The following is a 15,867-nucleotide window of genomic DNA, read 5'->3' as shown; positions in this document are numbered from 1 at the left end:
GTTTACACCCTCTGAACTCTATAGTAACAGAATATATTACCATGAAGATCCAATCAACCCGATTAAACTTAAAAGTAATAATTAATTAGTATAACTAAACCCTCAAGGATATGTGTTTCCAGATAACAATATTATTTGTAAAAAAATATATATAAGAAACGGATGGTACTATTTAATTGGAAGAAATGATAACGTTTAGAAAGTTAAGATCATAAGCGTTACCCAATTTAGGAATATCTACAAGCGCAAAGAAAGAAAAATGTTACATATAAAAAAAAAAATCACTATAGAAGTTATGTCACACTCAAACCGTAACTTAGAAATGAATTGATAACAAAACACAGGTAAACATCTTTTAAACAAATCGTATTAATTGGAAATAATTATAATTCAAGCAGAATAGTAGGATTTGGATCAATAATTAAATAATTTGTATATTTAAATTTGAGATAAAGCCTCATCAACCTTTCTCTCTGGAAACTTGAATTTGATCTACATCTGCTTCTCTAAATTGCATTTTAATTATAAGAAACAACCTTTTGGTTTAAATATAATTCTTCCAAATCTCCTTAAACTTGGTATTGGTATTGGTTCAAGTGGAATTTTCCTTTTCATGATTCCTATTACATTAGTGACGTATATTTTCATTTAAATTATATTTTTCTTCTGAAAGTTCTAAATTAAAACACAAATAAATTTGATCAATATTTTTTTTTCAAAAGATAGAATAATCTCAATTCTTGATTACCCATTCTTTATATAAAATTCTCAACCCGTCTTTTAGATTGGTTTCCTAAAGTATGTAGCCTCGCATTCTTATTTGATTTAACCTTACTAGCTGTAAACCTTTTATTAATAATTTAATTGTAAAACAATAAAACTAACCCTTTTATTCTACATCACCACTTTATTTTCGTCTAATCGAATCTAATAATTTCTGTTAATATTTGTCTCTCCTTAAAATCAATCTTTTGCTTCCGTTCTATTAAATGCATTCCTTTTAACAAATAAACATAACCTAATTGTCCTAGTTTATCGCTTTATTTTCCTTTATTTTTATTTCTTTATTTTATTATTTATAATATCATAATAATTATTCTAATCCTAACCAAATCCAATCTATTTATCTCTATCTACTCTTTTATCAGTAACTCTATTCTTTCATTCTAGATTCCTATCTCCTGTGTGGTTCTAGATTCCTGCTCTCCTAGAGTTGATGAGTCTGGTCTGAACCTTATCCTTAAGTCTGGTCTCTCTCTCTCTATCCTGAGTTCTCTCCAGGAGCTGTGGATCGGTGACAGAAAGAGGAGACTAACTAATGAAGAGTTTGCGGCCATCTTGTCTTACTCCTCACAGTGTACAAGCTTGAAGGAGCTGAGGTAAGTATTCCGGTGTAGATGTTAGAATCATCATAACAGTTAAACAGGGAATTAAATTAATACAAGAAGGTTATCAATATTAAACGAACAATAGATAATGTAAAGTCTGCTGTAACTTTAATGTCATGGATTGGATTTAACTAGTTTAGTTTGATTTATTTGAATAATTAGGTCATCGCGAAAGGAATTATGTAGGATGTTATCATAAATAAAACAAAATATAATGGATTAATATGGAATATTTTAAGATAGTGTTGGTAAGAGAGGGGTAGAGGATGGGTGGGGGTTGTTTAAAAAGGTTTTTGTTTAATTTATTGTTAAAATTTAAATTAGAAATAGGTTTTAGAATGACAGGAATGTTTATAAGGATAAAATAAGAGATATATAAACAAGGTTGTTTGAATTTAATAATTCGAATGAGTTTTAAAATAGGGTTTTTGAGTTTATTAGTAATAAATGTGACTTTTCAAGCTGAAACCTCAAAAATATTTGGTTTTGAATTATGTTCAATCTATTTAAGATTTTGTTTTTCAACGAAAGAGATTGAAAATCGTTATAAATATAAAAGAAGTAAACTGATGGCAATAAAATAGCAAAAACCTATGAATCTATACTTAAAATCCCATGTGATCAAATTATAATACTCTACTCTCTATTAAAACTGAAATTTATACCAAACAAGCAACCAATAATTTAACAGTTTTAGTTGTCGCAGTGTAAAAAATAGTTATTCAAAATACGTTAATAAATAAAATTTATCAAAAAGGGGAATAAATAATTGTAATGGAGTTAATTATAAAGTTAAATAGTATTTTTTACTACCTAAAATTATTAAAGGCAAATATGTATCTCATAAATTGCAGAGGTTAAGATTTAATGCATTTAAAACTACATCAATTTCTTCTTTGTAGTTTGAAATTCAATTTGACAAGAAATAAGCTCAATTTATATTAATTTTCATTATTCTTTTCATAATTTTAAACAATAATTTAAAGGTCACCGAGAGCTTCGGCTTTATATGATTCATAACTTTGAACAAAAACTGTTTAATAATTTAAAATTCCTCGTATAAATATTTCGAGATACTTGATTTGATCAGGACGTCCCTGCTTTGCCCTTTAAAATTTAGTGTAATTGAATCCCTCAACCCCAACCCCAACCCCTCAATTATAACCCATCCAACACCAGTTTCACTCATCACACCCCGACACCTCCTATTTACCAATCTATTGTTACGCTACCTACCCCCTTCAACTATAACCGTGATTGCACGATTTGTTCTTCGTAGTTTCCCTTTTCAATGTATTTTACCCTCCTCCCACCCTAACCCTATCATCACCCTCATTGTTCCGGTCACCGGGTGTTTTTTTTTTATTATTATCTCCAGCTCCATTATCAATTACATGTGTTTTCTTTGTTTCTTCATGTCCATTGTTTCCTTCACATTGGCCTACTAAGAATATATTGTAGTTTTATAGACAGAGACATTAACCTCACTAATACATTAATTTATTTCTTTTTCCCAGACAAGATTCATGAGTCAAATTGGTAACACAACGAATATATTCAGTTTAATATATCGATACTCCTCTCGCCTTCATCAGTTCCTCAGACCAACCTCATAAAATGTTTCCCATTTCCGTTGATTTCAGTTGATATGATCCACAGTATATGACGTGTTACTAAAAATAATGAAAGAAATATTAAGTCGCCCAATCCCGCCTCACCCGACACTCCAAAGAAACAGAGAAAAAATATACAGTATCACCTTAAATAAAATACCATATAAATGAAAATTATTCAGCATGTCATATTCTCAATGTCATTCCAGTAGTAACTTGTAACCACGGAAAATGTATCAATGAAAAGTATTATACGTTGGCAGTGTAGCTTGGTCGGATTATAAAAAAAAATGTAATACAGATCTATGATTATTCACTTTCTAGACGATCAATGCCTTATCCCAATCCCGTTGTTAAGTATGTTCTTCAGTAAGTTATGTCACCACCTCTACCCTTCAGACACCCTATACCTGCTCCCGCCACTGCCCCTCCCTTCGCCCTCCGCTTCAGAGAGATTCATTTGTATGTTTTCAGAGAGCCCATCAAATCCATTCCACGTTTCTACCCGATAACATTATCACCGTTTTGGTACACGCAGTAGGCCTATTCTACTTCTACAATAGTTTTCTGTACAAATATATGCAGCACTTACATTATACAGACGATTGATTCAAACAATTTATGTTCTAAAGCAAGTCAATAGTAAGAATGCAACACCTGGAACTCCAGTAAATATCTCATTAGCATAATAATAGATGACTTGAGCCAGCTTAACATCATGAATAAAACAGGTAAACGAACCACGTGCCTATTGTCAGTGAACGTGTCAAAGTAACCATGGAAACATACATTAAGTAGGTCAGTAGGTGTACAGCAGTGACTACGAATCATCCATTGGGGAAATCCTCGAAATAACATATTTTTATTAGGTCATACGCATTGTTGTTGCATACGTTGCGTTCTTAATTGTTGGCAATTCTATGTAAGTTTTACCATTACATATGAGCAAAATTGCTCTCATTGGTTGTTTAATATATCCCCACATGTTCCCATGCAAACCAATCGAAGGAAACTTGGATAGAGAGGGTTTATAGACAACAGTTATGAATACAAATTAAAGAAGGAATGATTCTTGTTATGTTCAGTTTATCTTCTTGAATTTAGGTTGCACTTTTCGTTGGTCGGAGTCTGATTAGATAACACATTATTGTGTAGCTCTCAATTTAATTAAAGGTAGTAGGGAGTGAATGTATATTTAATAAAAATATGTCTTATGATTCCGATTGTTTAGCTGCAGTCTTGTAAATTACGGTATTAAACGCCTTGCATAAACGGACACTGATGGATCGTTAGCATCATGTGTTTCACAGTTGAATTTAATTGAATTTGTTTGACTGTTTAGCAGGAACACATATAACAGGGTGATTAATTTCGTATTGAGAATAATAGTATGCGTGTCAAACATTGAGCTAAACAATAATCATAGGATGGTTCATAAAAAAAACCGTATTGAATATTCACTTTGAGTATAACACATTGTGCGAGCTTAGTAGAAAACTCTTAACATGAAAGCTTAATAGCATCCAATCAAATCTGCGATATTAAATGTAGTTCCCGGAATCAACATAATAATTAGCTATTATCGTTATCTCCCTCAGTTTAGGTCAAAATGCTGCGCATTAAATAATATAAAACAATTTAAATTTTGTGAGATCAATTTATAAATAGGGTATGAAGAAGCCGAGAATAATGATCCAATAAGTCCAATTGAAAGAAAACCATTACAGCTGAACTTGATGAAAGGCCATACTGTACCTTTCCATTCTTCACACAAAATATGCTAAAATAGTACTCTTCGTTAAATGTCCAGTATTCTCTCTCGATATTGATACAAAGATTGAAACGAATTCCAAACGCTTATGTAATATACTTTTTACCGTTGTTGGTTGTTTCTCCCAAGTTTGATACTTACACCGTCACTGTATGAAACATTTGACATTATTTAGAGTTGACTTAATTGATATTTCAACTAGTCACGTGACCAGCCTCATTGATGTGAGGGGAAAAGCCTCGTCTTTCGTCCTCGTCTTAATAGTATTAGAACTTTTTTTAAGGCCTACATTGATATGACTTTTCACAGCACCCTTTACCCTTTCTTACATTGTTTTCTTGGGAGGAGGGGGTGGTCCAAATATGGCTTGCGTCCGTTGGGAGGGTTCTAAACGGGGAGACCCCTTTTATGAATACAATACCCTTAAATTAATAATTGTCAATGCTGTTGCAGCGGACAGGTTGTCACAAGAACGGTTTGTTCGATAAAATATAACTTATTAAAAGTTCATCAATATTTCTATTATATGAACTTCATGTGTACATTGATTTGATGTGTCCGCTATGACCCTTACTTTATATAATATATTAATGAAATATTTTAAAGCGCATCTTTCAGCCACTCAATGAATAGATACAGAAAGCAAACGATTGTAAAGAAAAAGCTTTTACATGTGTATACTATAGCTAAACTAACAAAATGATAATATCTTGGGCGTCAATTTGGTAAATTTTTGGGAAAATAGATTTGGCGCGCTTCGCGCGCACTAGCTGTATTGATACTGTGAGAATTAACTGATCCTTGCACATGCATGTTAGCTAGATATTCTTAACAGTTTTTGCGCACTTCGCGCGCACTTGAGCTGAATTCGTTTCCGGGTAGACTTTTATATGACTCTTTTTTATTGCTTGCCAGAGGCAAAAGGAATATATGCAGTCACGCATGTGTGTGTGTGCGTGTGTCTGTCTATGACGCCGGCTTGTAATCACGATAACTGAACGATGCAAGATCTGATCGGTATCATACTTGGTTGGTAGGTTACCCACAGTGAGTAGATGGTCCCTATCGTTGTTGGTGCTAATCTCATTAATATTCATAAGTGGACGGACTCCGTATCTCGGCAACATAATGGCCGATTTGTTCAAACTTGTTTGGTAGCATTGGTCGGAGGTGGGGTAAATGCGTATGTTACTGTTAACTTTATCGCATCTCATTGATATTCATGAGGCGCGGAGCCAAATGTAATTTCGTTGGCGTCAATGACGCAAGGTTTGATCTCATTCTCATACTTGGGTGGTGGATTACCCATAGTATGTAGGTGGTCCCTATTGTTTTTGGTGCCAATCTCATTAATACTCATGAGTGGGCGGGCCTTCGAACACATTCTTTCAATGCTAATATCTCGGCAACCGTCTGTCCGATTTTGTTCAAACTTTTTTTCGTTGGAATTGGTGGGAGCTGTGCAAGCATGTGAAGGTTAGAACCCTTCTGCATCTCATTAATATTCTTGAGAGGCGTGGCCAAATATTATTTTTCTGAAAATTGCTCAGAACCACTTTTTGAATCCTTGCCAGAAGCAAAATGAAGATGTGCAGGCATGCATGTGTGTGTGTCTGTGACGCCGGTTGTAACCACTCTAAGTGGATTACGCAAGTTCAGATCATGATGGATTACCCATAGTGAGTTGATGATTCTTATCGTTTTGGTTAAGGTCAAAGGTCACCTGAGGTCAACAGAGCTAGGTCAAACAATTATATCTGGCTTCAAATCCAAAGGCAAGGAATCACGAAGCTCTAGACTCTTGTTTTGCATTATAGCCAGCTACTATACATTCCCCTTAGCATTTATGTGGTGTTACAGTAGATGTACGCATTTTGTATGCATGGTAACTGGCTTGTGCCAAAAATTTGTTCGGGCAATTCACGTGCACTAGCTAGGTTGATATGTGTGATAGTGTTTTCTCCCTTCTATGCATGGTAGCTAACTAGCACAACATTTTCCGACAGTCCTTTCATCGGCCCACTTTGTATGCATAGTAGCCAGCAACTACACAATTTTCTGTACGTTTACTAGCTGCACTTCTGCTGTCAGTGATACTTTGCGCATTTTTCATGCATGAAAGCTGGATATCAGAACTTTTCGCTCGCTTCGCGCGCGTTTTCATCCTTGGTATCACGTATCCTTGGCATAGGCTACATCAGAAACCTTCACATCAACATGACCTATAAACGACTCCTAATGAACCACTCTAAAAACAAGCCGTTTTGCTCGCGCTTTGAACTCGCATTGGGTATCTTTGGCATAGTCATTGGAATTTTGCCCCCCCCCCCCCGGCGTGAAACCCTAAATACGCCACTGTTTGTAAGCTTAATCCAGGTAAGAGCACTTGAATCAGTTACAAAACTGACGGCATACAATCCCTGCCCAAAAAATACACGGGAGAAACCCCGCTCCCCATATCATCGTTGGAAACTGCGAGACTCCAACATTGATTGAGGGGGAGGGGGGGGGGTGGGGAGTTTTAAGGACAGCCAATATGCATGCACTGTATTCATGGTACTGTTGTCCCATCATTTTTGGCGGGTATTGTAGACACCTGAGACATAAAAAATTGGAGACGGAGTCGTGGATCGTTTATGGTTGAGTTGTCTTAGGAGCAAAAACGACTTCTAAAACTTTCAAGAATTCAAACATAAATGGCGCAAAACAAAAGACTGCAAATTCTTGCTGTTTACAGAGCAATTTTGATGCTGATGTCAACCGTACCGCACTGGGCGTAAACGAGAGCAATATTTTTTCCCACGGTACTGAAAACGGAAACAAATTTCACACAAATTAGATTTTTTTTAAAGAATACACACACTGTAAAATAAAGCATGAAATAATATTTCAGAAAATAGAACTTCATTAAATCAATAAGATTTCCAACTGGCGAACAATCGACCACCAGCTTCACTCGGACTCGAACCTGAATGGACCTTCTGCACAATTGCAAGCTCCTTTTTCTCTTGTACTGGTAGACGCTGGCTCGTCTGCTTTGATATACATTTACAAAGCGGTGCTTGTTACCTGATAAAACGTTTAAAGCTTTTTAAGCTACACTTGCAATTAATGATATAGAAAAAAACACGTATTCAATGAATCAAATAATGAAAGTAATATAGTGATATAATTATAGGCTAAGTCTGAATGATAAATGTATCTATTGTTTGATGATTTTGATACATATATCACTCTCTAAAATAAAAAAAATAAAAAATAAAATCAATCTAAAAGACTGCAAGTAGGGACCTATGGAAAGTTGAAAGTTGAAATATTTAAATTTAATATGATTGATTATCAATATATTAGAAACGTTTTTCAATTGTAATTTGATTGGTCACTAGTTACAATTTTTTTAATTAAGAGCATTCTTCCCAGAGTGACAAGTTGTTTAAATATTTATTCTTCGAGCAGAATGGCGCACTTTAAAAGTGGTACATTATGACATGCATATAGGTCATGTCGAAGTTCCGAGATTGCTGGTGTAGCCTGCATTATGTTTATCAAGAATTCATGAAACTAAAAATAAAAACGCTCGAGAAGCGCGCAAACATCTGTTCTAGTGAGCTACCATGCATGCAAACTGCGTAAAAATATCATAGTAGATGTACATTTGGTGCGCGCCCAGCGCACAGAGAATGTAAAGTTGCTACTACCATACATGGTCAACATAATGAGCAAATGAAAGGACTATGACATGAACAGTGCAGCTAATGCGCGCGAATGCGCTCGGAAAATTATGTGGTAGCTAGCTAAAATGCATGCGAAGAGCGATGAAAGCTATCACAGTATCAACCTAGCTAGTGCACGCGAAGCGCGCGAACATTTCTCTGGGTTTAACCATCTACCATGCATTCAAATTGCGCAAAAACTAACACAGCATAAACGCTGAATATCCTAGTTCTGTCGAAAAATACACATGTGGATGCAAGCATATGACAACTGATAAAGACGCTGTATAAGCGGGCAAATGTTTGAGGTGATATTAACTGGAAAGATATTTCCAGGAAGTCATATACACCTGATCCCAATCCCTACCAAAATGTAACTTTTTAAACTATTGATCGACTTGTGATTGATGGTCAGGGGCATGTGCAGAAATTTCCACAGGGGGGGGGGGGTCCAAAATGTGATGAAATGTAATGATCGCCGTCCTGGGGGAGGGGTCTCAGTGGAAATTCCCGAAGAGGGGGATGGTCTGGGGGAAATTGTCCGGGGCAATTGTCCGGGGAAATTGCCATGGGTGTGAATTGTTCGGAGTGGGAATTGTCACGATTGGGAATTGTCCAGGTGGGAAATGCCCGAGGGGGAATCGTCCGAGGGTAATCGTCCTGTGGGTAATCGTCCAGTAGGGAGTTGTCCGGGAACCAAACAAAAATTATGGTCAGAAACAAATCAGGATCCTAACAATTTCAGGTTCCCGCTAAGTGGCGTCTGCACGATTTCAGGGGTGGTGGGGCCAAGTACCCAATTTCCCCGACTGGCAACATTTGACATTATTTAGAGTTGACTTCATTAATATTTCAACCAGTCATGTGACCAGCCTCATTGGTGTGAGGGGAAAAGCCTCGTCTTTCGTCCTCGTCTTAATAGTCAGAGAAGTTTTTTAGGCTTACATTGATTTGACCTTTCATAGCACCATGAAGTGTTTACCCTTTCTAACATGGTTTTCTTTGGATGCTCGCGTCCGATGGGAGGGGAGACCCGTTTTATGAATAAAATAACCTTAACTTAATAATTGTCAATGCTGTAGCAGCGGACAGGTCAAATTATTTATAGTTCATCAATATTTCTATTATATGGCCTACATGTGTCATTGAGTTGATGAGTCCGCTATATATGGCCCTTACTTTATATAAAATATTAGTGAAATTCTTAAAGCGCATCTTTCAGCTGCACTCAATGAATAGATACAGAAAACAAACGATTGTAAAGAAAAAGCTTTTACATTAAAACAAACTTACAACTGTTCGGTAAATATACATTTATTATGCTAATTAGATACAAGGTACGTAACCTATACATTTTCTCTACATTGGCCAGAGTGGTGTTTTACATAGAGCTGTGCAATGCAGGTATAAGGTAGGGTGATACTGAGCTAGACTTGAACATATTAATTGGATATTATGCACTATATCTGTTACCGGTTAATCCAGATAATTTCATTTCATGCTCGCCAAGCTCAACTTGCTGTAGTAAGGAATCTTACAGACAACACGTTTGTATATGCACATTATCCTTCTCTTAGAGTTTGAAGTGAACAACATATTAGCAGGGCTGTCAAATATTGTTTTCACAGAATGCATACTGGTTTTAGTATTAAGTTCTCGGCATTTGGGTTAGTTGAGACAGACTGAAAACAGCTTGACTTGATGAGTCGCAACATTGGAAGGGAAAGGTGATATTATAACGAATTTCTACTACACGACATTGATGTATTTTACCAAACTCTTAGCAATCATAACAATCATAATGAGTAATAATATGCTACCACAAAGGTTCAAGGTTTCAAATGTTTGCGATGATACCGTCCATTTACCGTGTCAGGGGCAACGGAGCCGTGATAGAGGGGTGGGTGGGTAGGGGTGGGGGCTGATTGGGCGCATGCTTTGCCAATATTCTGATAACCCTGGAAAGTGGCCTCCGTTTTTTAATGGAAATTACCAGTTGCCAACTTTGTAATTAAAAGTGCTCTCTTGTTATGTTTTTTTTTTTTGTAACAAGTGCATTCATGTCTAAAACATTGCTATAAAAAATAATAGTAATGATAAACATGCAGTTCAAAAGTACCGGTATAAAGAAACTGTTTGTTGAAAACATTCAAATACTTTAATTTGTGAAGGGGAACGCACAGAGTATTTATGTTGAGAGGTTTAACATAGTTTGAGAGTCTAGTGGTTTCTTGCATAAAATCCAAGACACATGCTCTACTGCCCCTCAGTGTTTGTGCTTCCATTAAAAAAATTCTTTTGCGAATCAACGAAGATCGCGTTGGTGTGGTTCTTAATAAAGTATGACTAGGAAGTTGTACCAACTCCTTGGTATGACGGAAGTCTGATATTTGGGGCGCATGCAGTTCTTCATTGAGAACATCGTTGAATAGGAAGATTCGATAGTGTAATGGTTAAGGAAATTCTTATCAACTCCACAAAAAAAATTATATGTTTGTACAATTTGATTTAGATCAATGACAAAAAACAATGCGAGCAATGTGATAACATTATTGAAGGGTGATGATTAATAAATACGTAAATAATAAATAATCTTGGTATATCATGCCTTGTTCATGTAATTGCAACAATTTGTGTTTACTTTTTTACTGAAATCACCCGGGAGGACCAGTTGTTTCGCCCAGTAAAGAATGTTGCTATGTCCTCGACCCCCCTACCCTCTCCATTATATTATTCCTCCGTCTCAGTATAAGTGTTTGCAAGTTCGTCATCCCGCCATTACATCGAGAAATGTAATTTGTAGCATCTTAAAACTATTTTGAGATTAAGAATCAATAATTTAGCTGTTAGTTTCATTATTGATAGAATTATTGTTTACCAGTGAACTCTAACATTTCGAGTGATTTATGTCAACTTTATCTATTTAGTTCTGTCCAAGAATAGTGTTTGTATTACGTGCCGGTACTTTCTTGCCGTACAAACAAAAGCGCCATCAGTAGGATGGCTGGCATCAGTATATGTCGCATGACTTCATTCTCCCTACTTCAATTATATGATCCTTTCTAATTTATTTTTCGTGGGATCGTTGAAACACAAGACTTGTGATTATTATTAATTCTGATCAGAATGATTAATCAGATGTGATTTATTTCCTTGTTATTTGTTGTTTACTTTATTTATCTTCATTGATTTGGTAAACAATAAACCTGACTAGGAGGACTTTCCTCTACTTCTACTACATCTTATTCGATGATTACTCTACTTCTCTTCATAGGTTTGAGTGGTACATTCTGCCAGACACTATTCCGGTTGGATACATTCCATCATCCTTGAAGTCAAGAAACGTGAAAGGTATTGTCACAATGACGTCATTTCGGACAAATTTAACATTTCTTACATTTATTTAAAGGCTTTACCAACCAGCCAACTTGTAAATTTCTTTTGACATGTAGAGTGTTGTTGATTCACATACAAGAGAGTTATTGATCAGCAACACATGATTGCCATTTTATATGAAGGAGACACCCAAAACAGAGTCTTTTGACAGTAAACAACAAATCAAATAATAGAAATGTAACAACACTTAATATTGCTAAGCTTGGTTGAATTAAGAGATAAGTCATATACTCCTTACATTTCGCTCTTTCGAGATCACTGCCCTATAAGATGAATTTGAGAGTAGCAATCAAATCAACTGATGCTTTAAATCTCTTTCCAAAAAGTAGGTATCATACACTTTGGGAAACTTAATTACTCTGCGACAATTACTTTGTAAGGTTTTTAAGTAATGTTGTGCCCCTCGGAGTCTGTCAACCCCCTACACCCACCCCCCCCCCCGACAAACACACACATTTAAGCAAATCCACACCTCCGCTTAAAGCCATTCTTCCAATCTGAATTGCAGAATAACGCCGCAAAGTGTAACTTAATTCTTTTGCAAGTTCTGCAAACGAAGTTTTTGTTTCTCTGAAATGGATGCAAAGTGTATTAAAACATAAATGAAAACAAAACAGAGACCAAGCATGTATCGGAACTGTTTGTACTAAATGTACCGTACTCAAAATATTCTGATGGGTAACATTACCATAAAGACTCCATAAAGGCAAAGATAACACTCTCGTTATGTATTGTTGTACCGGAACAGAGGGTCGTCAAAGCCGACATAATATATGGGGAGGAGGGGTGGACGGAGGGGCGGGGGTCTGTGGTGCTTCCCCAGGAAAAAAGGGAAGTTTAGATTTCAAACGATAAATCTGAGGCATATGTTTTGTCTTATATTATGTCTAATAACTAAGTCGAATCACAACATTGTGCTATAACTACTCTGAGTTAGTTTGAAATGTGTGGTGGTGTTATTTTATTATTATTATTTTTATTTTTTTGGGGGGGGGTCGGGAGACATCCCATCACCCCAGCGATCGGTGTTGACAAGATTAAAATATATATCTATTGGGGAAATTAACATCCATGCATGATTTGCCTAAACAAATTTTAGTATGAATAAAAAGTGGGTAATGATATGAAGGAAAACATTTAGAATTATATGTGAATTTATAACCATATTCTATAGAGGAATTAAAGTACTGAGGTATACAATGTTGTGTCACTCATTAACTGTTCCAGAACGGGCACTTATTTCTTTTGTTTCACATAGTTTTCATGGCAACCCAGCAGAAACTGAGTTAAATTATCAGTAGACATTTAATTACATATTTTCCTCATTATATGGACATATTTGTAAATCGAAAAGTTAAGAGTAAACATCTAGTGAGACTAATATGATGCTGAAATAGTTATTTGCTTACACTAACGCTGTACGTGGAAACAGGAAAGTAGAATTTTACTATTATCATTCGAGAACGCGACCTCATAGGTATACAAACAGTGGTATGGGTGTCACACCGCTCGGTCTCAAATTGATGCCAAGTCGGTTGACAAATTGAAGATAAATTTCAAAAATAAATCATGGTCGTACACTTAAGAAAGTAAGAGTTATAATACAAAAACAAAGAAAGGAAAACAGAATCGGTTTTTCTGTTACTCCCTTACGTCTATAATTCCCCAAATTTGGATAATATTAGGTAAATAAAATGCAGCAGATTCATGATGCTTGGCCCCACCCCTTCACTAGGGCCTTGCACTTCAGTCCGCTGAAAATTGAGCACTTCTCATAAATAGATTTCAGTATTTCACAATTACTTCAATATATCTGCAAAACGCTGCTGCGAAATTCCAACGGATTCCCACTAGCCTGCTTGGAATACGTTCTAGAGAAATATCATTTATTTATAACATGTGGTCTCCGAAGCGCTTCCCCTGGAACCAACCAGTGCTTCAAATATTTTCCAGAGAAATTTAATACCGCTATCGTATGTACACGTAGTTGTTGTAGTTGGACTCGCTATAAGAGATCAAAATTCTGCAACTACTGTGGATTTCGCATCGCACCCTTTGATAACATTAAACCATCAAAGAAAAATATCTAATTCACATATTTTGGTCTGTAAATCTGCAAAGCGATGCATTAAAAAACCTCTATTTGGATCTGATAAGTATTAGTTACATTTTCAAGCTATTGTAACCGAACTTGCGTAGTATCGAAACTTTGAAAGCTATTCTTTAAGCTGTATTAATTAAGTAATGTTATAATTCTTTGCCGGGAAATCCCCGTTATCCTCCTAAGTTGTTCACTATGACGTAAACAATTGTGGCCTTTTGGTCCCCAGAAGACTGGTGACCGCAACTCTGAGGAGGTGTACTTTGAAGTAGAACATTCTCGTGCGCGTTAATCCATTGTTCAGGCTAGTATAAAAGGAACTGATGGGTACGTGCGGCGTGTGACTCTTTGACAAAATCTCTCAAGACGTCTACGTACGGTACGTTATCATATCATTTACTATTATCCAAGTCGGTAGGTTTCTAATACCACGGCACCGTGTATAACTGTTCACAGATATGTCAAGCGCTCAGAATATTATTGACTACATTTGTGAGTTGTATAAATTGTTAGCAAACTGCGCTATTGCACTGAGGGAGATTACGCCCAGTTTTTTAGGAGTAACGTTATTGACCGACTGTTATCATTTTACGTTATTTAGTAGCGCTCTGAACTGCGTGGCAATGTGTGTACTTTAGTAGAGATCAGTGTTCTGATACAAAGAAACCAACCAAACACCTTGGTCATCGATAGTCGCACATAGAAGATTGAGATTTTTCGGTCATGTAGCAAGACTCCAGGAGGACGCTCCAGCAAAGGTTGCTTTAAGAGAAGCACTGAGACATACTGCTAAACCAGTTGGAAGGCCCGTGACTACCTTGCTTGGAAAAATAAAGTCGCAATTCAAGGACATTAATATTAACAATTTCGAGGAAGCAATAAACCTTGCGCAAGATCGTGATACGTGGCGGAGGTTAATCACTGAGCATGTCGAATAGACGAGACTCAACTTACTACTACTACTAGTGTTCTGCTGTGATTGGATATATTTCAGTTAGTCCGTAATTAGGAACATTAGTGAATAGCCTAGGTCAGCTATCAGAAAGATACATTGCTGCCATTTAGTCCATCGATTGGTTCTTAGTATATTTACATCGATTAACGGCATTGCAGACACCGTTAAGTTAAATCTGTAGCTTTGAATCTGTTTTCATATTTAGACGCTGCGTTTGGCGTTCGGTTTTTATCGCCGCGTTATACGTTGCGTTATACGCTGCGAGTGGCGTCGCGTTGGCCGTTGCGTTAGGCGTTGCGTTTAGCTCAGCGTTATACGTTACGTTATACGCTGCGTGTGGCACCGCGTCGGGCGTTGCGTTTAGAGCCGTGTTCTACGCTGCGTTTATACGCCGCGTTGAGGAATTGCGTTAACAGTTACGTTCAGCGTAATCAAGGATAAGTGTAAGAACATTTAATGAACCTAGTAAGGAGACGGAAGTCTGAATAAACGATACCACTGTGCCACGAGCACTGTAGCATCTTCTCCATTGTATCCTCTGTTGAGTCTCTCTTTCGCCAACCCCATCATTAAAGACTGCCCCACCAGACAGGGAAGTGACGTTACACTATCAATATACATACTGTTTATCGATTCAATGCAGTTTCACATCGGTATTATATACTTGATGAGGTAACGAGGTATAATTTATTCCCTATTACGCGTAGTATCTGTCGCAGTTTGAACTTAACATTTTCTTTGAATTTCGCTGAGATGCTAAAATGTCCTAAAAAGATTCAATATGTTTGAGTAAGGCAGCTTACTGTGTTTCTTAGAGTATCCATTGACCTTACAAGTAGTAGTTAAGAGAGCAATTCAGAGTAGATACAATTCAATTAGTCTTCTTCATCGGTCAACGAGTAAATTCCAACAAAATATCAATTATGTTTG

The 15,867-nt window shown here is 36.4% G+C and overlaps 2 protein-coding genes across 2 annotated transcripts in view; one reads left to right on the top strand and one right to left on the bottom strand.

Moving 5' to 3' along the window:
- LOC139985122 (NLR family CARD domain-containing protein 4-like) overlaps nucleotides 1-15,867 on the top strand; it is a 346,343-nt gene that overhangs the window by 46,396 nt on the left and 284,080 nt on the right. Inside the window, exon 4 of the mRNA XM_071999348.1 lies at nucleotides 1,171-1,379. Within this exon, the coding sequence (XP_071855449.1) occupies nucleotides 1,171-1,379 (209 nt within the window). The remainder of the gene's footprint in view (nucleotides 1-1,170; nucleotides 1,380-15,867) is intronic.
- Nucleotides 1-15,867, bottom strand: part of LOC139985144 (uncharacterized) — a 125,661-nt gene that overhangs the window by 32,834 nt on the left and 76,960 nt on the right. The window lies entirely within an intron of this gene.

This window comes from Apostichopus japonicus, chromosome 17 (assembly GCF_037975245.1).
Source record: "Apostichopus japonicus isolate 1M-3 chromosome 17, ASM3797524v1, whole genome shotgun sequence".
Classification (NCBI taxonomy): domain Eukaryota; kingdom Metazoa; phylum Echinodermata; class Holothuroidea; order Aspidochirotida; family Stichopodidae; genus Apostichopus; species Apostichopus japonicus.
The sequence above is the reverse complement of the archived record's forward strand: the minus strand, read 5'-3'. Positions and strand labels throughout refer to the sequence as shown.